Source organism: Carettochelys insculpta, chromosome 5 (genome assembly GCF_033958435.1).
Source record: "Carettochelys insculpta isolate YL-2023 chromosome 5, ASM3395843v1, whole genome shotgun sequence".
In the NCBI taxonomy this organism is placed as follows: Eukaryota; Metazoa; Chordata; order Testudines; family Carettochelyidae; genus Carettochelys; species Carettochelys insculpta.
This window is the reverse complement of record NC_134141.1, coordinates 65,598,236-65,626,088: the sequence shown is the minus strand read 5'-3', so window position 1 is coordinate 65,626,088 and position 27,853 is coordinate 65,598,236. Positions and strand designations below refer to the sequence as shown.

At 40.3% G+C, this 27,853-nt stretch overlaps 1 protein-coding gene across 4 annotated transcripts in view; it reads right to left on the bottom strand.

Annotated features, from left to right (window-relative positions):
* The window catches only part of FBXL17 (F-box and leucine rich repeat protein 17), a 474,489-nt gene that overhangs the window by 288,234 nt on the left and 158,402 nt on the right, over positions 1–27,853 (bottom strand). For all 4 annotated transcript variants that reach the window (XM_074994182.1, XM_074994183.1, XM_074994184.1 and 1 more), the window contains one exon: positions 24,778–24,908. In XM_074994182.1, coding sequence (XP_074850283.1) covers positions 24,778–24,908 — 131 coding nt within the window. The remainder of the gene's footprint in view (positions 1–24,777; positions 24,909–27,853) is intronic.

The following is a 27,853-nucleotide window of genomic DNA, read 5'->3' as shown; positions in this document are numbered from 1 at the left end:
GGTTCTTAAAATTACAGCTAAGTAACAGCATAGAATTCTGAGAGCTAGGACCAGTGGCTGGAAAAAAACTTTATGGGACTACAGGAAACATGGCCACCCCATGATAAACTGTCTTCCAGCTAACCAAAATCATGCTGGATGAGAAAAATTCAGGATTAGAGAGGTTCAACCTGTATTTGTACCCCATGGAGCTACTTACAGACTATATTTGCATTTTCGATTTCCCTCATTTGCATGCCTCTTTTGAAAGAGGAGTGCAAGTGTAGAAATGACCTCTATGTTTTCTAATCTTTTAATTACTCTTCTGGCACTTTCTGAACTGCCCAAAATTGCGGCCACCAAAACTAGGCATAATATTCCAGAAGTGGTCACACCAGTACCAAATACAAAGGTAAGAAAGCTACTCTACAAATGCCTGAGATGCCCTGTTTATTCCCAGATCCCCTGAGAACATTTGGACATGGCACTATACCAAGGCTTATAGTCAGCTGATAACAGGTTATCACCTCCAAATCTTTTTCCCCCAAGAGTCACTGCTTTCCAGGATAGATCCCCCATCCTGTAACTACAGGTTGCATGTCCTTTGTCCAGGTCCTGAACAAGAGAATTTGCTGGACCAGGGAGATCCAGGACTAGTAGTGCACTCCCGAGACTGCTACAGTCCCTGCCTTCCTCCTCCAGGAGTCTGGTCCCATCCACAGGGCTCCAGTCCCTGTCCCTCAGCTGCTCCAGGGCAGCCAGGGGAGTCCAGCTCTGCGCCCTAGCCCCACAGAGCAAGCAGGGGACTCCTGTTCCTACCCTGCACTGTGGCAGGGCAGACACAAGATCCAGCTCCTGGCTTCATGCTGCTATGTGGGGGAAGAAAGAGGTTCCTCTCCCAACCCTGCAGCCACAGGGCAGGCAGGGCTCCTGCACTGGACACAGCCCAAGCCCAATACTTTCTCATCCTGAAGCATCCATGGTCCTGCCAGATGAGTGTGTACTGGATTTGAGAGGTACAATCTCTATAGCTTTCATTCTTTCTTCCTAGGTGATTTAACAGTAATAAAACATACATTGTTTCCTTTCATAAATTTTACCAAGCAAACCAATTTTTTTTAATTCAAATCTACTCTCTTTGTTATTTTTCACTCCCCCAGTTTTGTGTCCTCTCCAACATTTATCAGTCATGATTTTATGTGTTCTTTCACTGCATCTGACAAAGCAGGTCTTTACCCACAAAAGTTATTCTTCAATATATCTATTAGTCCATAAGGTGCCACAGGATTTCTCATCGTGCTTATAGAAGCCTGTTACCTTAATCAAACACCTATGTAATCTCATAGAAAAGATAAAGTTAATTTCACAGAATCTATTGTACAGAAATGTTTATTTGCACTAATTACATTGCCTTCCTTTAATTCTTTATTAATCCAGTCCTGTATCAGTTGCTCCACCAGGATCAAGGTCAGGCTTACAGGTCTATAGCTAGGCAAGTAGTCCATTCAAGCCTGTTTAAAATGAAGCATTAGAGGATATTTACTCTCTATTGATATGATTTGAGGAACTAAAACCTGAAAGCTTAGCACAACGGAACATAAGAGGTGGCTTTACAATAATTCCATTATATTCACACTAGTTCTATTCTACAGACTTGTCAAAGTTTTCACCTCTTCCACAGAAAAGCAACCTTTATTTCACAGAAACTCAGTACAGATTTGCAGAGGAAAAAGAAGATGAATTATCACATGAATACCCTCACTGGCAATTTCCCAGAACCATTTTACAAAGAAATTAATCTCTCTGGGGCTTGTAATTACTACTACGCACTAAGCCTTTACATCACAATGAGTCTCCAAATACTTCTGAAAAGTTTAAAATACTATTGTATAATTCACTATTCTACTTTTCTATTGACAAAGGCCTGACATATATTCTGGCTGTGCTCTGAAACTGTGTCAGACCGTTTCCAGTCTGGGGCTGGGATGGAGACAGTAAGAAGAACACTTACAAATAGCTTGTCGTTATGTCAGAATAATGATACATTTTAAAAATATTTAACATATGAAAGCTTTAGGAAAGGTTATATTTTCATTCTGTCTGCAAACTGCTCCATCCACCTAAAATTAGATATATTGCTTCTTGGCAGTCACTCAATAACAAGTAGGATGTCTTCATGTCACCCTCCTATTTATAAGTCCATTGCTAGCTGATCAGCCTGAATCTGGAATCGCAGATCTCATCACAGAAGGGGCAGGTGTTGGTAGGTGTTGGAGGGGCATAGGGCAGTTTTTGCCACTCTTTTCTTCTCTGCCTCTCCTCATCTGCATTGGGGCGGGACCTTCCAAATTTGCCACCGCCTCTCAGATTACCTTTCTCCACTGGGGACGGCCTTCAGCAAGGTTCTCCCAAGTGTCGACACCAATGCTGCTCTTTTTCATATGCGTCTTCAGCATTTCCTTATATCACTTCTGCTGGTCCAAATGCTCCTCTGTCCTTCTTTCAACTTGGAAAACAGAATCTGTTTTGGGAGGCGCTGATCAAGCATTCAAACCACATAACCAGTCCAATTAAGTTGTTGATGAATGATAATGGCTTCAGTGACGGTCATGTATGACTCTTCCAGCACACTAGTGTTCATGCATCTAGCCTCACAAGAGATATTTAGGAGTCTCCTGAGGAAGCATTGATGATATTATTCAAAGTGCCTTCAAATGATGTTGTCCAGGTTTCACATGCATACAGCAGCATTGGAACAATCACTACCTGGTATATCAGGAACTTTGTCTTTGGATAGATGTCCTGGTTCTCAAAGACCCTTTGTCTCAAGCAGGCAAAAGCAGAACTTGCATGTCTCAGATGATGCTGGTTTTCCAACATCAAGGTCAACTTTATTGGAAAGATTACTTCCAAGGTATAGGAAGTGCTCCACATTTTCCAACAGTTTTCCACTGACTTCAATAGAAGGTACATGAGCTTGTCCCACTGGCAAGGGTTGGTGGAGCACCTTGGGCTTTTTGATGTCCAGTGTGAGGCCGAGATTCTTGCATACTGCAGTGAAGGTCTTGCATGCTGCAGTTAAGATGGTCTGAAGGACTGCGGGAGAAACAGCAGCAACCATGCTGTCATCCGCATACTGGAGCCCCATGACTGAGGTCATGGAGGTCTTGCTTTTAGCCTTCAGTCTCCTCATATTGAAAAGCTTCCTGTTCATTCTATAGACAATCTTCACATCACCTGGTAGCTTGGCATCAATGAGGTGAAGGGTCATGTCAATGAAGACGCAGAACAATGATGGGGCAATGACGCAGACTTGTCTGACTACTGTTTTGATTTCAAAGGGGTCAATACTGTGGCAGTCATATTGTTGTGAAGCCAGCTCAAGATGCTAGTGAATTCTTTTGGGGCAACCAATCTTTGAGAGGATGGTCCACAGAGTGCTACGACTGACTGAGTCAAAAGCTTTGGTAAAGTTGATGAAACTGAGGTATAAGGCTTGGTTTTGGTCATGACACTTTTCTTGCAGTTGCCAGGTGGCAAAGATCATGTCCGCTGTTCCTCGGAAACAGAAGAAAACATACCCAGGCACCAGAAGCCCTTGCTTTATTCACTGTACCTCTTGAAATATAAAAATAGCTCCTGATCTCCTGAATGCTCATCATGTAGCACACATAAAAAACTAACCAGCAAGGTAGGAACAAACAGATCTAACCTATGAAATTTGATTTTACTTTTTAAAAAAAAAAATCACATAAATTGTATTTAAAAGCTACATTAAGAGAAACATAATATGTGTTCCAAACTAAGAAAACAGTACTAAAATTGGGCATGAAACTTTTACTCTGTCTGCTGAACAGGAAAGATTTGCTTCAAATTTCTTATGTTCCAGGGAAAAATGTTCACAAAACATGGTTTGTGGCTCAGAATGACAGAGTTTAGAACAGGAAGACATGGCCTCAGATTTAAATTTGTCAGAAATGTGGGGCAAACAAGACAATTACATTTTTTTAACACAAACACATTCCAAAACATTTAGAAACTAAAGCTTGAACCTCTCTAGTCCAACTCTGTCTCATCAAGCAAGAATCCATGGTCCAGCTTGATTTTAGTTAGCTTGATGTCCACTTATCATGGATGTGGCTAAGTTTCAGTTGTAATGAGTAGAAATTCCATTTAATTTGTTTACAGACACCAGCCCTGGCTCTCAGTGTTCTGTGCTTTTATTTAGTGGTAATTTACCCTTAAATGTCTTAGAAGAGCACAATAAGCAACGGCAGTGTTGGTCATGTGCTAGATTTTGGCAAATTCTCTGGTTCACCACCAGTCAGGTCCCAAGGATGCCAGACTAGAGAGGTTCAACCTGTATGAATATTACAGTATTTAATGTATTGTAACAAATCAGTAAGTCAAATGATTAAAAATGCAAGTTTAAGTACTGGCACTCCCTCAATTACAAACATCCAATATAAGAACATCAGCACTTACACATGAAAGCTCATCTTCAGCCTTAAGGAGCAACCAAAAGACAGAGGTGGTGGCGAGCAGCACTGGCCAGAGAACTCCAGATGATCAGGGAGCAGTCAGCCAGCCAGCAGCAGGAGAGAAGCAGCATGAAGGGGAAACCACTGCTTCACTCCAGGCGCCAGCTGCATGGCCACTCCCCTGCTCCTCTGGAGTCCTCCAGCCTGCACTTGCATTGCTTGCTGCCTTCTCCTGAATGAAAGCTGCATGCAGCCCATTGGTTAAGGGAGAAGGTGACTGGGAATTGGGCCTAGCCACAGAAGCCAGTGCCGAACCCATAGAAGTCAGGGGTGAGTGCCCACAGGATGCCCAGAAATCCCTTTCACAACCTCTACCTACCTCCTCACCCTCCTTTAATTACAACTGCCATTCTTCAAGAACCAGCATTCAAAGTTAAATAAAAAGTTATTTCTCCAACTTTTCATTGCAAATATACAATATATCACCTCCACTATGAGTCAAATAGGCTTTTGTGGGCTAGCCCAGGAACCTAACTACCATTTTAAGATTGTTTCTTCAGGAAAATGTGTTCTGAGTGCCAAGCCACGAACTTAAAGAACAGCTTTTGGAACACAGCCCCGTTTGTTAGTCGAGGGTCTTCCTTTAATATGATATATAATATGATATATATCATCTACTATAACTTTGCTGTCCTATAATTTCTTAAAAGTACCTAATATTTGTGAGTTTCCAATACCGTCTATTAAAATATTGGGTTTTATTTGTTTGAAGCTATAAAGTAACTTTTTGAGATAAATGTAATGCACAAATTTTATGATTGCACTGTAATGTAATACATCCTTGATTTTAACTAGCATTAGAGTAGACTCTGGTGAATCAAAGTGAACAACTACAGAAAAAGCCCTTTAACCAAACAGTAAAGATGCACGAATACGTTCCCGAATATCCTTTTAAACTTTTACTAATACTTATATATCACGAGTTCCTGGATTTAGCTGCTATCACAGTAGGAATTCTGAGAAGTCTCTATAAAAATGTAGTCATAACTACAACTGAAGTCAATTACTACCATCATTCATCATCTTTAAGAAAAGGCTAGAAGACACAAGATTCCATAATTTCATTCTCCACATTGTTAAAGATACAAGAATAGGAGATCAAACAGCAATCTAGAACGTCTATTTCTACTCATGAAAACTACCAGATTTAACAGTACTTGAATCCTAAAAACCATGAGATACAATGAAAGAATGTGCAATTAATAGACGTCACGTCTCCTCTACAGCACCAAATGCCTATAATGAAGTCAGTCTGCTACCAAGGAAGATTAGATTTATATATATCCTAGAAAATGTGTTATACACTGATGAACAGCATAAAATTGACATAATGGCTCTTCAGGACTATAAATGTAGCATTTTCCTACTTTAATTGGTGATGACTAGATTGACCTTTTCTCTATAATTGTAACTACAGTAAAGCAATTAGACAAATCACCATCTCTATGGCTTCACACACATATTAAATAAAAAGCCAAGGGAGTGGTCTCAGTCACCAGCTTCACGCTCGTGTTAAAGTATAACAGCATTTTACAGTTGTACTCATTGGGAAAAGGATTAATTTCTAGCAAGAAATAAATGCAGCTGAGATAAGAAAATGATCTTACATCATGTACAATAATGGAAAGTGACAAATATGTTAGGAACCCCCAGAAGATCATTGTCCAGAACATCTCTTGATCATGTCACATGTGAACACTGCTGTCTCTCACTATTACTATAACAAAGAGATGATTTTTTTTTTTTGTTATACTTTACATTTTTCACACACTGTAACTGATGGAAAAAGCAGAATTCATATAAAGTCAAAGAAAGAACCCACTGTGAAGAGCACACTGAACAAGGACTAAGTGTCACCTCTGCATCTAAAAAAAGCTTCAGTTTCCTCACAGACCAGGAGGACTTCCCTGATACCCCCATATTAAGTGTTTCCCTCTCTCCTACTAGGAAAGCAACTACAGGTCGGTATGCAGGGGTGGGTGCAACGGGGGCGTTCACATCCCCCACCATGGGCTACCCTGCCACTATGGCAGCAGCCCAGCTCCAGGATCACCTGGCCCCAGAGCCACCCCACTACACACACTGTATTCTAAGCCTCACTCCCAGCCCTCCCCAACCCCTGCCACATCAGTGCCTTGCTCTGAGCCCCTCATGAACCCTGAGGCCTTGCTCTAGGCCCCTCCCATGCCCCAACCCTTACTCCAGAACCCAACATGCACAGCACCCAGACCTAACTGCTGCAACCCCACACCTTACAACCCCATGTTCTGAGCCTCTCAGGTACCCCAACCCTGGTTCCTGCATCTCCATGGTCCCAGCACCTGGCCTAACTTCTGCACCCTCTACAACTCCAATCTTGTAACACAAGCACCTCCTATACCCCAACCCCGACTCCTGTACCCCCACATTCCCAGCCCACTGCCCTGAGCTTCCCACACTGCATCCCGTTTTTTTTAATTATTATTATTTCTCATTGACTCATAGGCTTGTTTAGCATCTTAAAAGAGAGCAAAGTGTAGATAAGGGAGAAGCAGTGGATGTGGTATACCTAGACTTTAGTAAAGCATTTGATACGATCTCGCATAATATTCTTATCGACAAACTAGGCAAGTCCAACTTAAATCGCGCTGCAATAAGGTGGGTGCATAACTGGCTGGCTAATCGCACCCAGAGAGTAGTTGTTAATGGTGCTCAATCCAGCTGGAAAAGCATAACAAGTGGGGTTCCGCAGGGGTCTGTTTTGGGACCAGTTCTGTTCAATATCTTCATTAACGATTTGGATATTGGCATAGAAAGTACGCTTATTAAGTTTGCAGATGATACCAAGCTGGGAGGGGTTGCAACTACCTTGGAGGATAGGGTCATAATTCAGAATGATCTAGATAAATTAGAGAAATGGTCTGAAGTAAACAGGATGAAGTTTAATAAAGATAAATGTAAGGTGCTGCACTTAGGAAGGAATAATCTGTTTCACACATACAGAATGGGAAAAGACTGTCTAGGAAGGAGTACAGCAGAAAGGGACCTAGGGGTTCTAGCAGATCATAAGTTAAACATGAGTCAACAGTGTGATGCTGTTGCAAAAAAAGCAAACATGATTCTGGGATGCATTAGCAGGTGTGTTGTGAACAAGACACGAGAAATCATTCTACCGCTCTACTCTGCGCTGGTTAGGCCTCAGCTGGAATATTGTGTCCAGTTCTGGGCACCCCAATTCAAGAAAGATGTGGAGAAATTAGAGAAGGTCCAGAGAAGAGCAACTAGAATGATAAAAGGTCTGGAGAACATGACTAATGAAGAAAGGCTGAAAGAATTGGGCTTGTTTAGCTTGGAAAAAAGAAGATTGAGGGGGGACATGATAGCGGTTTTCAGATATCTTAAAGGGTGTCATAAGGAGGAGGGAGAAAACTTGTTCTTCTTGGCCTCTGAGGAGAGAACAAGAGGCAATGGACTTAAACTGCAGCAAGGGAAGTTTAGGTTGGACATTAGGAAAAAGTTCCTAACTGTCAGGGTGGTCAAGTACTGGAATAAGTTGCCAAGGGAGGTTGTGGAATCTCCCTCGCTGGAGATATTTAAGAACGGATTAGATAGATGTCTATCAGGGATGGTGTAGATAGTGGTCGGTCCTGCCGTCGGGGCAGGGGACTGGACTCGATGGCCTCTCGAGGCCCCTTCCGGTCCTAGTGTTCTATGATTCTATGATTTTTATGCATTCGCTAGCTTGAGTTGTTAGAAAGGACGATACACACAGGAACTCCAAGAACAGTATTTTTTTTTATTTGATTCATAATCCATGTGCATCATAAGCATTGTTCCTTGTTAATTATCCCTTATTTTAATATTTTTTTACCACACCTGTGGACTGCTTAAAATATGTTTATATCTAGGTTTTTTTATTCATCCTGGTGGTGTACATTCACATATTACCTCAGTAATAGGGTAGGTAATTTTGCACATATGAAATTGTAATCCACTCAGAAGAAATTTCAAGCCCTCCATGGCTGGAAAGTCTTTTAGGGAACACTGTTCCCCTGCCTGGCATGCCATCAGGAGAGTCCTGGCATATGGACGGGGCTCGGGACTGCTAGGAGTGCAGCAGCCAGGACCCCGGTGCACAAGGCTGGTAGGGAGGAAGAGGGGTAGGGCAGCAGGGGCCAAGGTGCACATGGGCATGGCCTCTGGCAGCAGAGATGCTGGAAGAGAAGGACATGGCCAGGCTGGCTGGAGGGGGAAGAGGGACTCATAAGAGAGACAGGGGTCAGCTGGAGAAGCTCAAGGCCTGCTGTGGGAGTTCATGATCCACATTTACAAAAAAAAAAAAAAAAAAAAAAAAGCACCTCCTCCCAGAAATTCCTGCATATGGACCTGAACTATTAAATATTTCTAAACACATAAGAGAAAAGGTACCTGCCCATTTAAATTCCCCTTTTTACTCAATACTGTATCATGCAATTGAGTATTAGAATATTGTGCAATAATGAAAATGTGCAGCACTAAAGATATGCACAAGCATCTATATGGAGATGCAGTAGAACTGCTATCCTTAGTTCACAGAAGGGGAAACGGAGAAGCAAAGTGACTTTCCTGTGACACTGTTTTTAACAGAAGACTGGAGTTTAGCCCTCTGTATAAATTGACTTGCAATATGATTTTTGGAAAGTCATGGAATTTCACTGAATGTAAGTTGCCTAATTTGAAAAATAAAGGAATGATATTAGCTTCTTGCATAATGATGTTACAATCAGTAGTCAAATATTACTTTCAAAGTACCATGTAAAGGCAGAGAATGAATATTAAGTCCTATCAGTGGCTCAGGTAGCATGTGACTCAGGGGCTCCTAGGCGTAGGTGGTCTCCATGGAGTGTCCTCTTCAAAAACTCATATTAAAACCCCCAGTAACAATCATGTAATTTGTCACATGACAATATGAAAATGTTCAGTCTCCTGAAATATTTGGAGTAAACCATGCAAAAATTTTGCAAATACAATCAATCACTCATCCTGTCTATAACCTAGAAGTGGGAAAAAATGATGGATTGAAAACATTTCAAGGAGCTTCATCTCCTGGAGGTATCTAAGTATCAAATATTTGGTGAAAGTTATTTTTTTCTTGGCTCAACAACGGATGTTATTGGTGTGCTTCTTTTCACTTCATACTAGTAAATGAATTAATATTGATATTGAAAAAATATTTTGAACTGGAAAGCGCAAGTGAGGGGGCAACTCTCACCTAAAGAATCTCAGGAAAGGATTTCAAAATATGATAATCTAGGACCTGTTTTTTTAAAAAAGTTCATATTTCCTGCAGTCCCTTCTACTATATAATACTGTAATGTAATTCTACATATTGATGAGGTTACTCATAATCGCATGACTTGGAATAGTGCAAGTTTCTTCAATGGAATGACTCTTATGGCCTTTGATAGCAGAAGGTAATCACAGAGGAGCTTGCCAGCTATTAAAGCAGTCCCTTCTAGCTGATACAGTGACTGGTATTATCCAGCAGTTTCAAAAGAGGGCATTTATCACTTAGGCAAAGAGTACAGTACTGAAGGCGTCTATTTAAAAGAAAAAACAGGTGAAGGAAAGGTAGTAATAAAATCAGTTCTCAAATGAAATAAACACCACTGAAGGGGTTTCTTTTTCTATTTTTCATTTGTTGGTTTTTTTTGTGCTCCAATCTTATCAGAGTCAATGCTGCCCAGAGTTAAAACTGAAGCAAACACTATCAGAAGCTCTGAGTTTGAGCAGAGTGGGGGGCAGCCTGAGGGCTCCAATTGAGGTCTGATGCTTTGATCACATCCTGTCATGGTTGGTTTCTACTGCTGGGAACTTCTTCCAAATACAGAAGAACTTTTCTTGTTCTGACCCAAATGGCCATGTCACCTAGAAGGCTTTAAATAGGTGATAATATATCCAGCTTTCTCAACCACACTACAGTTCCATTATAGGCCTTTCATTCTTATACACAAGATGATCATTGCTTAAATGGTAAAACCTTACATAGAAACGAAAAAAAAATGCAATATCCACTACTAGGATCCATTGGTCCGAAAACTACTTCGTACCCATAGTAAGATATCTGCTTCAAAAAGACAGGCAGCTCCCTCAGCACACATCTTTTTAACAATATGATTTTTATATCACTACTGATTGAAACCTATTTCAAAAATTCAGGACAAGTTTAGAGGTTATATTCTACTAGTTTTAGACGTGTCAATAACCAACTCTGGAAAGATGCCAATGAAAAACAGAATGAACAGTTATGATTAAAATAAACTGTATGCCTCAGGGCAAAAACTAGGGCAAGATCTCGTGAAGGAAAATCAGCACTCACTGTTGTTCCTTCTTTGGCAGTTTGCCTTTCTGCTGTCAATATAAAAAAATTCTCACCAGAGTTTTTGACACAGCTTATCCTTTCCTTGCTGCTATTAGTAATCCAAGTTTAGGGGAAGACACTATTACACAAAATGCAAAAAGGAAACAATTTCATAAAAATGTATTTTAAAAGAATGATCATCTTTTCACTTCTGAAAGTCAAGCATGTAAAATTATTATGCAACACACCGATTTCATGCATTCGCTAAAGGAATCAAATTACTCATGGGGGAATTCTGCATCAAAAAATCAAAAAGCTCTGTGAACAATATTTTAAAATTCTGTGAGATTCTGTGTATTTTATGTCTCAAAATAACACAATATAATCACACTAGTTTCAAATTTTCTTGGAAATTAATTTCAAAATATGTCAGGAAGTATATCTGTAAGATTACAGACAACAAAAATATCCAGGAAATGTTTTTGGACAAATAGTTTCATAACTAGGCTTATTAATACAGAACTTTGAGTAATAATTAGTTTAAATGGAATGCTATTCCCTGTACCTTTCACAAGCAGGTCAAAGTAGGGTAAGTCAGGGCTAAAAGAGATGCTGAGGGAAAAGGACTTAATCGCTGAGAAGGAGCCTGGGAGTGAATCTGGAGGCTTGCTGGATATGGATGGGAAAAATATGGAACAGGCTTTTTAGGAGGGAAAAGGATTGTTAGGGAATTGGGATGCCTCCCACACAGATAGCCTGTCCGATCCATAGCTTCTCCCATTCAACCAGACACATCTGCCCCTGCCCTCATGTATTCCTGAACTTGCACCTCCATTCAGCCAGGCATAGCTGCCTCTGTCACCATGCATCCGTGCACCTCCATTCACTCAGCCACCACCCTCCTCTTCATTTGTCCCAAAAACGCACCTACACTGTCCCCAGATGTTCCTGCATCTCCACTACCATTCAGCATCTGGCTCAGTAACCCCATTAAGCCCCAGGTTTCTCCTCCTCAATGTATTTGCCCCTGACTATCCCTTCTGAAACTCAGTCTGACTCTGTCCCCCAAGGGAATCCCCTTCTATTTTTTTCTCAAAAAAACAGCAAAGAGGGAGATAAGTGCTAGTGACTTCAATGGGGTTTACACCAAATTAACTGCTTTCTAAGACCACTCAGTGTTAGCATTTTTGGTAACTTTATTTAAATCAATGATTGTTTGCCGATTTAAATGAATGATTTAAATTATCCTGATTTTAATCAATTTATGCTGCTCAGAAGCAAATAATTAAATATTGGCCAATTTCATTTGACATAGGAAGTATATGTCCTCCTTTAACTTTCAAATATTATAAAGGAGCATTTTCTACTCCTTAGCTGTCCTCTGTTGCCTGTTCATGCTGTGAGGGAGTAACCTGAATGAAGACAATCCCATCACATTCCCTTCGGAAAGAGAAAGAACTGAAACAAATTTCACCTAACATAACTGGGCTCACTCCCCTGTCACCCAGGGTGTCCTCCAGCCTCTTCAGACATAGCAGCACTGCCAAAACTTGTCACAATTTGGGTCAGACGTTGAGGGGACTCTCAATCCTGCACATAAACCGCCAGCAACTAAGACATTTCACCTAGCAGTTCCCCCTTTGGCCATCTATTCTGAGTAGGCCAGAGCCTGAAGCAGGTGAAGAACAGCAGAGATCTAGAGTATGGCAGCGCATGTCTCAGCCCCCTCACCCTAGACCCCTCATGCAGCACTGAAAGAAAAAATTAATTCAAGTAGAAGGTGGGGGATGCCTCCAGTACAGCAGCTTCCCCTGTGCAAGGGATGGGGGTGGTAAACGTGCCGGTTGGAGCATTCCAAAACAAAGTGCAAGGCACTGCTGGTTTAGCAGCTTGTTCAAGGGTGAGATGTATCCATACATGACGAAGGCCATTACCCTCCTGTGAGCCGATGCCCAGGTGCCGGCTAAAGGTCCGGTGGGGGCAAAGGGGGTGATGTCGCACCAGCAGCTACGCTAAGCAGCCAGGGCAGGCTGGGTTCTTTGGTTTGCATTTAGTTCGGGTACAGCAGCAAGAGGAAAATTACACTTAGAGAGGCTTTAACAGTTACTTTTTATTTATACAAAGATAGAAACAATTTAACTAAGACAAATGATTAAAGTACAAGTTAGTACTTGTGGTTTTTAAAGGAGAAACAACACAATTTAACTTAAGAAAAGTTTTAGACAAACTAGCTAGCTTAAACTAATACAATTAATGTGTACACAAGAAAGGCACGTTGCAGGTGTGATTTTCACCACTGCCTCTTAGACCTGGTGGAACCAGAGTCCTTCCCTCAATTCTTATAGGAAAGAAGTGTAATACAGGTGTATTTCTTACCCCTGCCTCATAGATCCGGTGTGACCCAGAATCTCTCTCTCAATCCCTCGGGAAGAAGTAGATATGAACCAGGCGTCCCCAGTCTCGGGAATCAATTCCAGACCTGGCCAGCAGGTGTAGGTGATTGGAACTCAAAGGCGGTGGGCTGCCAAACTCCTCTTTATACCCCTTTGGTCACGTAGGCTTCTTCCTGGTCTCAAGTGACCAATCGGGGAGGAATGTGTTTGAACCCCAGGTTTCCCAGGGAAGGTGCAAGGCTCAATTCGCACCTGTGAATTGTGGACAATTGGGCACCTTTGGAGGTGATGGGCGGAGATTCCCCGTTCTTCCTGGGGCAGTGATCAGGCGTGTCAATCACCAATATCAGCCAGAAGGTCGGCCATTAGCTAGCCCATTCACCGTCTGGTTTCTGTGTATAGTAGAGAGTCTGAGTGAGACAGCACACCTGCGTTCCCAGGACATCAAAGGCTGCCTGTCTCCCTCCCTGTCTCTCTCAGTGGGGGGGGGGGGGGGGAGGAGAGAAGAAGAAAAGCCCAAATGGGGGGTTCATGTCTGGCTACACCTCCTCTCCCTGAAATCCTTCCTTAAGACCAGTTTGAAAGTGTGCAAAATAAAACAGTCATGACAAAATATTTACAGTAGAAGATTGATTATCCAGCACCCCTGAGGAACAGGGGTTGTCAACAAATCAAATATTCCAGTTAGTCAAGCAGGGTCACTGGCTTCACTGCCACTGTGCACCAATCCTTGGGTTTAAAGTTTTAAATAAAGTTTCTCCAATTCCATGTCTTTATTATATTATATATACAATTCCCTACACACACTCCCAGAAGTCTGCTCTCTCAAGACTCAGAACCCCTTCGAACACCAACCACACAAATAAATATGTACATTTATCACTGGGTTTACTAAATATGCATCCCCTATTGCTTAATCTGTACCAGGTCTGATGCATCCCATTGTCCATTTTCCTAATAGCTGAGCCGTCATTTCATCATCCTTATTGCTGCTATACTCCCTCACAGATTCACCATTTCCTGATAACCTCCTTCATACAAATTTCTCTGGGCCACATCTCCTCTCTTACAAAAGTTTCTTTTTAGCCAGCCGTGGATTCTGATCATATCAGCATTTAAACCTATGTCCATACAAAATGACCCTGAAAATTCATGACAAATAGCAATCACTGCTAAAATTGCTTCCAGAACTGAGATCACAAAGATATTATAAATGTGGATTCAGGGGATTTAGCAGAGTTGCCTCTGGCACCTTGCAGAGCTCCAGCCAATACCATGTCAGATTCCACACACCAATATTAATCACTCATTTATTAAGAAAAGCAAAATCACCCACAAAAACTTTTAAAAAGGTCTATAATTTACATGTGAGCTGATAACCCATGTACTAAGACATAGCCAAAGGCAAATATAAATTACTTATGCACTCTTCAAAAACAGCCTTTATGACAGAAATACTGACAGACTTTAAACAATACAGCTGGTGCCGTAAATCATTAAGACAGACATCACTTTTTAAATGAAGTGTCTATGCTGGTTGCATGGTAAATTATAGGTAGTAATTCAGAATGAAACTATAATTGCAATAAAGATTGTGCCTTGTGTTCTAGGCTTCAGTAACTGGATTTTTTTTTTTTTTTTAAATCATTCAGTACTTTAAATTATACCACTACAAATATTTTCTCTGTGGAAAAATGATATCTATAAAACCTTTCAGGTATCAGGTAGAGTTAAGGACCCATTTATAATATTCTGTCATTTTTCATACGTTCAGGGTCCATTGCACTCTCTCAATTTCTGTAAGGGCTGTCATAGAGAAAATAGTCAAGTTACACTTACGTCAAATCTGCCATTTTTAATTACTACCAATCAAGTCCAAGCAATTTCTCCTTTGGTTTAACACATGTGTATCTATCTTCTAAATTTTTATGCCACAATTCATAAAATAGTTTAAGATGATGCTAAATTCCTTGCACTAAATTAATAACTAATCACAGGAGAGATTTATCATCTCAAGCTTCTTACATGAAAATTGTCGGAGTTAATCACCTTTAGCATATTTTCACTATTTACAGAGCTTCATTTATCATACATTTTAGCTTGTTGACAACAGTGAGCTATTCTACCTGCTTCCCCCAGTTCTCAAGTATAAAAAGAAGAAAATTAAAATGGCCACAATGTGGCTTAAATGTTTTAACTCTTCTGGTAAAATCCACCTACACCAGAAAATGATTTCTAAGGACCAATTTATTTTAATACTGATGACATGTAAAGGCAGAATTAAGAAGGCTACAAACATTTGCTTCCATCTTAATTACTGAGAATATATTCTGTGTCTTGTAAAACTTTAAGAACAACTATCAGAAAGATCCATTTCAATCAAATGCTTGATACTATATTTAAAATCTGTCTCCTATAATAGAAATTGATGTAAAAATGCCAAAGGACCTAAATTAACAAGTACTTTTAATTGGATGTAGTGCTTACTACTATAAGATGACTGCAGTGGAATATTCACCATAGGAAAAACTACGATTTATGAGAGGTGTTTGGGGGATGGCCCTAGAATGTTTTTCAATAAACATACTTAAATGGCTGTTGTAGTTCCATCAACCAATGAAAGCTATGTGGAATGGCATTTTAATATGACCATTGCTAGCTTCTACAGAAATTTCATCATGGATTATTAAAACTAATCAGATGACATTCCATCTACCTATATATTATTGCTCAATGAGAACAAAAGCCAAATCATGTAAGAAACTACTGTATTGAAATAAAAAATGAATGGCAACTCCTAAATCTCTCAGTGGAGACATTTTATATATAAATGTTACATTCGTGTTACAATGAAATATTTCAGAATATCTGCTTGGATATTCAGAAAGCAGAACCATGCAGCATCGCAATTTTAATTGACTCTAAAAGAAAACCGACACCTTAATTTCCTAAAACCATTAATGGCTGAGAACCTCAAGATGTGAATGTGCACTTTTATTTAAATACGAGCATGTTGGCAGAATAGAATGTGGTAGAGATAGTGAATCAGACATAGGCATGCTCTTTAGTTTCCCATAAATTCTTGTCAAAGAAGCTAACATAAATCAATTCATGAATACAGTAAAATCAGTTTTTGACTGGCAATTTGTAATAGTCAACACCTTTAAGTATAGTCATATGAAATATACAGCAAACGCTTTCATATCCAGCAGCCTTGAGACCGAAAGTTTGCTGGATATTCAAATATTCTGGATAATAGAGAGGCATTCCTAGCAATTCAGAACATTAAAGTAATACAGGATTAGACATTGAGAAACAAACAAAAATGCGCGCAGAGTACATTATTTACCAACTGTACACTGTAAACATATATTATTTATTTTATTTACTTTCACTATACTGTACTGATGGAAAACCTAACTCAAATTTACTTACGGTTGAAATGCCAGTTATTTGAGAGTTCCTCATGATAGAATGCTGGATATGAGAGTTTACTGTACAATAAATATGCGAATTTGGAAAGACACAAAAGAGAAAGACTACAAACATTTTTTGGATATTATTAATGTAGCAGAAATATAGCACATCGCCACAAAGATCAATAAAAACAACTACAAACCAACTTATGTTTAATTACATTTGTACATACTGTCTGAATAGCTGTTCTGTATACACTATAGCAGAATTATCTGATACTCCAAAGCCCTCATGCCCCTTTCTCAAATAAAGTCTGTAACACATTCATTTACATAAAAATATTACTTGCAAAGAGAAAAAAATCAAATCAAATTATGTACATATTTTAAAGGTGTCCATCACCATAGAACTTATATACCTTTAAAGCTCCAAAACTTACTCCATTTAACCAAGACAATTTCCAATGCTACCAAAATATACCTGAGAAAAAAGGAACACACAGTTTACACATTACAGGCCCCTGCCTACTACACACCTAAAATACACTGAAATTACACTATCAAAATTTGATAACAAAAGCTAGTACTCCATTTCTTCATAATCCTAACACTGTAACCAGAAAGTGACAAAGAACATTTTAAATTCACTAAATACATTTTTAGTAGTTTTAAAAAGCCATCTTACTAAAGCAATGACAGTTATGCTGCTCAGAAATGGGAGTTCTTTGGATAGAGTGTCATTATGGGTGCTCCACTTCAGGAACACGTGTGTCCCAGGAGCCTTTGATTGATTGAAGTCTTTTGGCAGGACTGCCTGAGAGTTGGAGCACATGTGCAGGCCGAACTGGCAATGCTACTGAAAGCATCCAACCAAAAGTGCATGAACGTAAATGACAGATATGGTAACTTCCTGAGATATTCTTACTGAATGTAAGTTGATGTATCTTTGGAGTTACTTGTATTAATGGTTTACTTGTGATTGTTTTCTACCTCACGGGGGAGGGTTGCTTCAGTTCCACCAAGAACCAGAAATAGTGGGTGGTGATTAAGACAAACCTCTCAAATGGTAAAAACCCTAAAGTGAGAGATACCAGTGCCAATTAGGTTCTTCAGAGGTTAAGGGACAAAGAAAGGACTTTTGAATAAACAATTTGTCAGGTCTCAACTGAATCAATAGACAGTGTTTTCTGCCAAGGGGAAACCCACCCCCGGCAGAAAGACTGGAAAGATTTTTACCTACCAGGGTAAAAGACTGATGAGTAACCCATAAGACTGATGATGAGTAATCTCTTATGATTTTTCTGCAATGCTTTTCTCTTAAGCATAAATGTGCTTGTTCAGAAAGAACTGCACTATAAGCTGTAACTGATGGCAATATACTATTCATTGCCCTCAGAGAAATAAAATATCACTGTTTTTTAGGTAGACTGCAGCATAGGTCAGTTTAAGTACTTTTTGCTTAGTAGTGAGCAGTATCTTAAAACCTATCAGATCAAAAAGTTTGCTTCACTTTGGCCTTTCTTACTGGCTTGGAAAATTTCTAATTGAAGGCAGGCTAACAAACTTCTCTTCAGGCAATTTTACATTTGTCAGAAAACATTTGTGACAGTTGTCTGACTGATCGCTTTTGTTCTAGTGATCCCACAGCTGAAATATTTTTACATGCACCTTAAAAAAAACTTCTGAACTTGATCTTATGCCTATTGAATTCAAGGCAGACCTCCCATTGCTTTAATGGTGAAAGAACAAACACTGTGATTATGTCTACAAGGCATCAATCTGGTGACAGAAGTTACTGTTGGAAGATATCTTCTGACAAAACTTGTGGACAGATCACAGCCACACATGAAAGTGAACTGGTCTGTCAATCTGTTCTGCTGACACAGAGTGGCTGGATTGCCCAGCCGCGCTCTTGACAGAACAGCCAACCAAAAGCACAGCAGACAGGGCTGCCCAGTGAGCTGGAAGCTCTCTCTGTCAACAGAGGGCCCCCCCCAGAGCATCCACTTGCCTTTTTTGTCAACAGAATCTGTCGATAAAGATGTTCTGTCTGCCTCACATGGAGACGCAGAAGGCTGTCAACAAAAATGCTGAGTTCTGTCAACAACATGTCAACGGAACACATTTTTAGTGTGGATGAACCACGAGTTTTGTCAACAAAACCATGATTTTATTGACAAAACACTCTAGCATAGATCTAGGTTTTGTGTCTTCCCATCTACTTTAGCTTCTATATTAATGCAACTTCTATACTCATCAGAAAGCCATTGTTTTCACATTCAGTTTCACACAACATTCCTAAACACATGCTATAAATTCAACAGAGGTCATCCATCAATCAAATGGGACCCTCGTAGGCAAAAGTCTTTCCAATCGTTCATTAACCATGCACTAGTGATTAAGAGATTAAAGAGCTGCTGAAGGCAAGGGTGGCCCCTGTTAATCATGTTGGAATGGGGAAAGGGCTTGAAACCAGGTAGATCCCAGCAGTTGGACAGAGTAGACAGTGGTCCTATAACTCCCAAGGGAGACTCCTGGAAGCCTTCAGGAGAACTGCACTAAAGCCAGCCATTCACCAGTGTCATCACCACCCAGGCTATAAGGAGCCAATAGCCCTGATAGGGTAGCTTGGACAAATTCCAAGGTGAGTCATTAGGAAGCTGGTATTCTAATCACCTAACCCTTCGGGGGTTAAGAAATCTGAGCCCATACTAAAGGGGACTAGGGCAGTGGCAGTCAACAGCCTCAGCCCCCTCAAAGACAAGTGGAGTATGTGACATAATTTGTATCACGCTCACATAGAGGCAGACAGGATGCCTGAAGCATATTTCAGTTCAATGTGAGGTGCCCATCAGCAGCCGGAGCGTGACACTCTAATGCAAGGGTTGGGTCCCTGCCTGGACCGAGTGTCGTATTTGTCTACCACATTAGGAAAAAGAGCCCTAAGTTTAAACTGGACTATCCAGTGTGAACCAGCATATGTGAGGCCTCCCGTATGCCAGTATCTTTCTTGCAGTGTTTACAGGCCAAGCACCCCTGCCCAACCTCCCTCTCCCTGCACAGACTTTTTTTTTTTCTTCCTAGAGGAGCTGTGGTAACCATTCACCCTGGATTTACATAAAATCTCTGGCCTAGACATGGTGATACAAAAGCTTGATACAGTACGGTCTCCAAAGATATTGCACAGAATTGCATTATTTGTCAGATGCACGCTAATGATAAATTGTGTAACTTATTGTTTTAATGGAGGAATTTGGACATTTTTTAAATGTAGACAGTTGTAAACGTCTAACAAATATTTAGACATAAAAATGCATAATAATACACCAAGGAGATGATCTCTTTAGACAAAATTGAAAGAAGACGAATTCAGAACTAAGAAATGCTAGTATTAGTAATTAATGAGCTGCCATACAGTACAAACTACAGTTATTCTTCTGCAAGGCTTTATTATACCCCCAAGCTCAAGTTATATTAAGTGATAGGATGAAGAATAAGTATCAGTGCTGCTCAAGTACATTTCCACTTCTGTCAGATTAGAGATGATGAATCTGAACTTGCACCACTTACTTCTGTAGCCACCACTGACAAAGATAGAACACACACTCATAAAATATGACGCAAGGCAGCCTATGTACATTTAAATTTAAAATGTGTTTTATTAAAATAACACTTCAAGATGTAGTAACTTATATTTTCAAAAGGAACAGGTTTTAATTTAATTACACGTAGCGGACAAGCTCTAAGCTGTACTAGACTATTTTCAGGCATTTAAGATTGTTTCTAGAATCTACTGATTGTACATTTTAGTAGACACACGAGAGTAACACCTTTGTTATTATCTTAGTGCCTCATTTTCCACTACTGTCAATGCCATTTTAGCTGACCCCATCATTAGTAACCTTGGGAGAGCTAGCACAATGAGTACACTTATTTCTAGGCATATTAAGTAATATTGAAATTGACATGCACTGCAATTCCAAGTGCACTGTAACATGACTTTTACACAACAATAGTAGATTACCTGCAGCCTGATCCTTGATCATTTATAACTATAAGCTGAAGTTCAAAATACCTTTCTTGGAAAATGACATACTATGGTGCTCTCTACAACCATTTGGTAGACCACTACTTGCAAAAATCCCCCGACAACTTTATGTCTAAATGTCACCTTTTATTATATCAACTGAAATCTGATGTAAAAAGATGGGCAAGCAGAAAATACTGGGATGTATAAAAAAATATTTAAATAAAGTCTCAGTGGCTAGGTCTACACTTGCCCCCAACTTCGAAGGGGTCATGGTAATCAGGGTGATGGGACATTACTAATGAAGTGCCATGGTGAATATGCAGCACTTCATTAGGCTAATTCTCTCTTGGCAACTTCCAAGTGTCAAACTTCGAGGTGCCAGCATGCCTGTAACTTGAAATTTTGGGGAGTAAAGGCACTTGGAAGTAGCGCAAGCACTTTGAAGTACCTGTGGTTACATGCATGCTAGCACTTAAAGTGCTTGCACTACTTTAAAGTGCCTTTACTCCCCAAAATTTCAAGTTACATGCATGCCAGCACTTCAAAATTTTGGGAAGTAAAGGCCCTTCGAAGTGCCTGCAGCTACACACATGCTGGCACTTCAAAGTTGCTGCAGGGGAGAATTAGCCTAATAAAGTGCTGCATATTCACCACAGCACTTCATTAGCTATCTCCCGTCACCCTGATTACCATGTCCCCTTCCAAGTTGAGGGCAAATGTAGACAAGCCCAGTGTGTGTTACAGCACCTCAGGGTGCACGGAGCTTTCATGTTTGTGCTTATCAGATTATTAAGTATTACTGCAAATTTACCTACTACTCTATAATGACCTTTTTCCCCCAAGTCTGTCTATTAATGGAATTGACACCCATTTTTGATTTCCTTCAAATGTGAAACAGGTACTATGGAATTCTTTCTACACTTCATCTTACCCAAACAACATATGTACACTGCAAGTTCTGAATGACTTGGAATACCTATCTATTCAGGTATTAAACACAGTTAGACTTTCCTAATAAGGCATTTTAATAAGCTAGTTTAAAGTTTTTGTTTAGCTGCTGTTAGCCCTCAGCTTCTCAGAGACTGGTTTATTTGTCGTGACAAGAAATCTATTTTCTTTACATATTAAAATTAATTTAAAGTTATCTTAAGTGACCATATTTTTCCTGTAGGTAAAAATGAAAATTATTTCTTTGTGCTTGCTTTGAAGACACAGGCTTCTTATGACAAAATGGCTGCAATAAAACATGAAAAATAATCAATACATCTTATGAATTTCTGCATGTGGAGATGAGTTACAGGTTACACAAGACTTGTGAAAGTCTTGCATTCTAAGAGCTTAAATTCTGAAAAACAAGAAATGCCAGGGTTGTAGAGATGGCACTGTGCTGCCAGGAGACATTAACATTGTAGATATACCACTGTACTGCCACAGTACTGTAGCAGAATGTTTATTGAATGGATCCAGGTTAAGACAGTTTGCATCTGACATGCAGATTAACAAGGTCTGATTAACTTTTGTCAAAGAATCTGCAAATGCTAGCCACTTACCTCAGTAGGTGGAGGAACTGTATGGGACTGGTAGTGAAAGGGGACTGCCCCAGCAGTGATGGAGGGAAATACACTGGTACCCACTGACCAGATGGGGTAGAGATGCCCTTTGCCCAGCATTTGTCTGCTCCTAAGATTTACCTTAGAGTGGGCTTAAAGGGGTGCTCCTTCCTCCTCCCATGAAGTGTGATGGAGTCAGTGTCCTGGAAAAGCCCAAGACCTTCTGGCCCTGGGGGGGAGGGGTGGGAAATGGGCGGCTGGGGGATGGGTGAATACCCTCTTCACCAATACCCACCTCTGGTCCTACTCTAACCCTGAGGGCACCCTCCTCTCTGGTTGGTGTTGAAGGAATCAACTATATTATAGAAAAACAGAAGTAGCTACATTTGAAGAAGTAATTCTCTTGCTTGCACTTTGAGAGAGCATTGAAAATAAGTAATTTCCTCTCCCAATCTTATTTTTCAGAGGTTTCTTATTCTGATCCACTTTGCTATCAACCTTTCGTCTCTTGAGTTATTTACATTTACAGTAAAATGTTTTTTGTTTTTTTATAGTTAAACTTCTACAGTCTCTACAATTACACATTTTATATTTTATTCCAAATCCACATTATTTTGTTTTCCTCTCTAGAAGGAAAATGTTGCTTACTGACTACACGTCCCAATTTATCTACCCAAATTCATATTGGAAAGTATGTTACCACATTTCATCCATATTTAATTACCAACAGAATTAACCACTCAACCTAAGGATGACAGAAACCGAGGTATAATTGATATTCATGTTAGTGATCTATGATGGTACTGTACATCAAACTTGTGTGAGGCATTGAAAAATAAAGACAAAGTGAAATCGAGAAGACCTTTACCATGAACTGTAAAAAGATGTTATTCTTTTCCTCAAAGGACTTCTAAAACAATATTGAATTGGTACTGGTGTGAATTAAAAAGAAAATATCACTAAAATTGAATAAAGTTAAAAAGAAATCTGCTGGGCATTTCTAGAAAAAAAGATCAGAAAACTAATTAAGACAGTCACTGAGATATAACAGAGAGAGAGAGAATATTTCCTTAATTATATGCTTCAGTAGTCCACGGCTGCTAAAAATCTTCCTTCCCTCTTGATATGTTTTTATTTCAGGTATAAATTTTAACAGATAAAGAAAAAAAACATTATAAGAAGCAGTTTAAAAACAAAATTCTGAATGTGGTCAGGAGGAGGAATATATAATAATGGCTACAAAATGTATTTATGGTTAGAATGAGATGTGCTACTGTAATTTTAGGATATCTCTTGGCTTCTACTGACAGCCTCTATTTTCAGCATTTATAACTTATTTTATAGAAATCCATTCTGATGAAATTTTGGTGCTTTTCACTTCAAAGCAGTGAGTTTGATTTATTTTCTAATTATTTTAAAAGACTCTTCCAACATTTTAGTCTCATGTTTTATCAATATTTTTCCACCCAATGTAAGGCATAAACTTAAGTTTCCCACAAGCTTGTTCCTCATTTTTTTTTTTAAATTAGCTTGCAGAAGACAGAAGAAAATAGAACATGTAGGCTGTGTCTACACGGGCACAAATCTTCGAAACAGCCATATTTCGAAGATTACTAATGAGGTGCTGAATTGAATATTCAGTGCCTCATAAGCATCAGGATGCTTCTGGCCACGGCGCTTCAAGAGCACTGCTTTCAAAAGCGCGTGGCTCGGCGTGGCTACACGGGGGTCCTTTTCGAAAGGACCCCGCACCTTTTGAAATCCACTTATCCCGCTCTCTGATCAGAATAAGGGGATTTCGAAAAGAGTGGGGTCCTTTCAAAAAGGACCCCCGTATAGCCACGCCGAGCCACACGCTTTTGAAATCATCGCTTTTGAAGCACCACTGCCAGAAGCGTGCTAATGCTAATGAAGCCCTGAATATTCAGTCTAGCGCCTCATTAGTAATCTTTGAAATGGCCATTAGCATGGCTATTTCGAAGATTTGTGCTCATGTAGGCACACCCTTAGAGTTGGGAAACATGTTGGCAAAAAGGTTTACTAAAGTTAATCTAAGTTAATTTTTGCTTGACACACTATTTTTTTGCCAACAGATTGACACTATTACAGTTCTCTAACCTTTAACAAATACAAGTTCCACTAACTGAACCTATAGATGAGTATGTAAGAAATAATTAATGTTTTTACTTGGATATTTTGTGCCCATGAACAAAGTTCAAATGCCGTAAACCTATTTGCAGAAGTAATCAAAACAGAAATTTTACATTTCACACATCCAAATCAAGGCTCACATACAGACTTTAGCTACAAGTGAATAATGCCCTCATTTGTTCATACTGTTTTTATGATGGTTGCACTGGACAGTAAGGGTCTGATTTACCCAACACAGAGACAACAATTTGAAAAACAGTTGTTGGTTTGTTTTTTTTAGGCATTCTTTCCCTCCAAGCTACTATTAATCATCACTGACTCCCATTATTCAACACCATGGATTAACTTTGCTTTTCTGTAATTTACTGTGTAGCTGTTATATGCTATACTTAAGTTACCTGTCATTAATGATCCAGTTCAGACAGAGATTGAGGGAGCTAAGGTTTTTGCATCTCTTCACTATTTCCATCACAGTTTCATTATCCAGTTCTGTGATATGGCGTAGATCCAAGCTGGAAAGGTTTCTTAGCTATTGAGAGAAATACAATAAAGAGGAAATCATCTAAAAAGCTATTCATACTGAGTAAGTACTGACATGCAGTTTTAAAAGCTAGAATCATGAACAGCATAAGAAGCAAGATATATTTTAGTTAATGAAGAGCTCTTCTCACTACTCCGTAATAGAAATATAATACCGACGTCAGAGCATATGAGAAATTCTCAGGCTCAAGAAAAATCATTACTGAAAATCGAACACAATTAAAATTATACAATAACTGTTTTCAGTATTACATGGATCCTCCAGCATATCTATAGTTCAGGGTGATTTAGAAGCTCTGCTATGAACTCTTTTTTTTTTTTTTTTTTTTTCCTGTTTCCTTGCAAAACTCAGTTTCAGCTTTTGGCTACATGAAATTAAAGGCTGCCAGCATTTTCTTGTCCTCAAGTTCCAAATATATTTCTTCAGTAGTGATTAAGCTGAAAGCACATAAAGCTAATGCCTTCAAAAACTCTTCACAATCTTAGAAGTGAAATATGTTACTGACTTTTAAAGCAAACCTTTGCAGGATGTCACTTAGCTTGTCCATACTACAATTCCAACAACAAGGCCACAATTTCTTGTGTTTAAGCATATATTTTAGAAATAAATCTAGCCTTGATTTAAATACTAAATGATAGGGAATCTTCATATCCCTCATTAAATAATCTAATGGTGAGTTATCGTCACAGCTATTGGTTTTCAGTACTGTCAACCAAATGCATTCAAAAGACACGAATATATATGAGAGAGAGAGAGAGAGAGAGAGTGAGAGAATGCAAATGTCACTCTCTAACTCCAGGAGCTGCAGGTTGAAGAAAACAAATTTTATGAGGGTTATAAAGGTTAGCTACAGTTTAGCTTATTATATTTGGATGTCTCTTCACGGTGTATAATGAATGCGAGATGGGTGTGATTTCCAGTGCACACTGATGTGTTGCGCATTAACTGGTGCTTGTAGATCTTGATGACATACACTAAATGTTCCCTGCCACAGTAGTAGTAGGCATCCTTCAGTCTATGTAGACTATGGATTGCGCCCTTCGTAGTTCCATTTGGAATCATCATTTGCAGCGTCAACTGTGACTGTGAAGGCCCACATGAGAGTGATAGTCCTTGCTGCATCTGTTGCATGTGTAATGGGTGTCTGGCAGGTCCTTACTGTGCTTTCTGTGGGCTCGCTTCTCCTCTGCTAGCTGTCTGATCCTCATCTCACCCTTCTGAAGGCCCTTGTGTAGTTCCTGCCTCTATCTGCTGCGATCGTCTGCCAGCTCCTCCCAGCTGTCCGGCTCGATATCTACCTCCCTGAGGTCCCTCTTGCAAACATCTTTGCAGCGGAACTGGGGGCATCCGGGAGGTCTTTTGCCAGAGGCTAGCTCGCCATACAGGATGTCTTTTGGGATCCTTCCATCATTCATCCTGTGGACGTGGCCAAGTCAGCGGAGCCACCGCTGCCTGAGGAGGGTGTGCATGGTTGGGATTCCACCTTGCTCAAGGACGGCGGTGTTGGACACTCTGTCCTTCCACGATATTCCAAGGATGCGCCTGAGGCAGCGCAAGTGGAAGACGTTCAGCCTCTTTTCCTGGCGGGTGTACAGGGTCCAAGACTCGCTGCCATAAAGGAGGGTGCTGAGGATGCAGGCTCTGTAGACTTGCATTTTGGTGTGGGTGTACAACTTGATGTTATTCCACAAGCTCTCGCTGAGTCTGGACAGAGTTGTGGCTGCTCTTCCGATCTTCCTATTTAGCTCAGTCTCCAATGACAGGGTGTCAGAGATGGTGGACCCGAGGTAAACGAACTCGTGGACGACCTCTAACGTATAGTTGTCAATGTTGATCGATGGAGGTTCAGCAATGTCCTGACCAAGTACATTTGTCTTCTTTAGGCTGATGGAGAGCCCAAAGTCCTTGCACGCTTTGGAGAACTGATCCAGCAGTTTCTGAAGCTGGTCTTCTGTGTGTGACACGACAGCAGCGTCATCTGCGAACAGCATATCTCTGATGAGGACTTCCCACACCTTAGATTTAGCTTTCAGCCTTGCAAGATTAAACAGTTTCCCATCAGATCTTGTGTGCAAAAAGATGCCCTCTGTTGAAGATCCAAAGGCGTGCCTCAGGAGGAGCGCAAAGAGGATCCCGAACAATGTCGGAGCAAGGATGCATCCTTGTTTGACACCACTCCTGATGCTGAAAACATCCTATAATGTGCCGTTATATTGGATGGTTCCTCTCATGTCTTCGTGGAAAGACTGGATCATCTTCAGTAACTGTGGTGGACAGCCTATCTTGTGGACCAGTTTGCACAGTCCATCCCTACTGACTGAGTCGAACGCCTTGGTCAGGCTGATGAAGGCAATATAGAGTGGCTTCCTCTGCTCCCTGCATTTCTCCTGCAGCTGCATCAGAGAGAAGACCATGTCAATGGTAGATCTCTCTGCGTGGAATCCTCACTGTGATTCGGGATACACCCTCTCAGCAATCTTCTGGAGTCTGCCAAGGATGACGCGAGCGAACAGTTTACCAGTGATGCTTTCGGAGGGAGATTCCACGGTAATTGTTGCAGTCGCTTCTGTCTCCTCTGTTCTTATACAAGGTTACAATGTTAGCATCGCGCATATCCTGTGGAACCTCTCCCTCTCTCCAGCACAGGCACAGCAGCTCATGCAGGGGTTCCAGGAGGGTGTCTGAGGCACACTTGATTACCCCTGGTGGTATACCATCCTGGCCTGGGGCCTTTCCTCCTGCAATTTTGTCGATGGCTTTCTTCAATTCATCCACAGTTGGCTCCTGATTCAGTTCGTCCATTACTGGTAGGAGCTCGACGGCATTGAGGGCTGTATCAACCACAATGTTCTCGCGTGAGTACAGCTCGGAGTAGTGCTCGACCCAGTGCTCCATCTGTTTGGCTTTGTCAATGATGACTTCACCAGATTTGG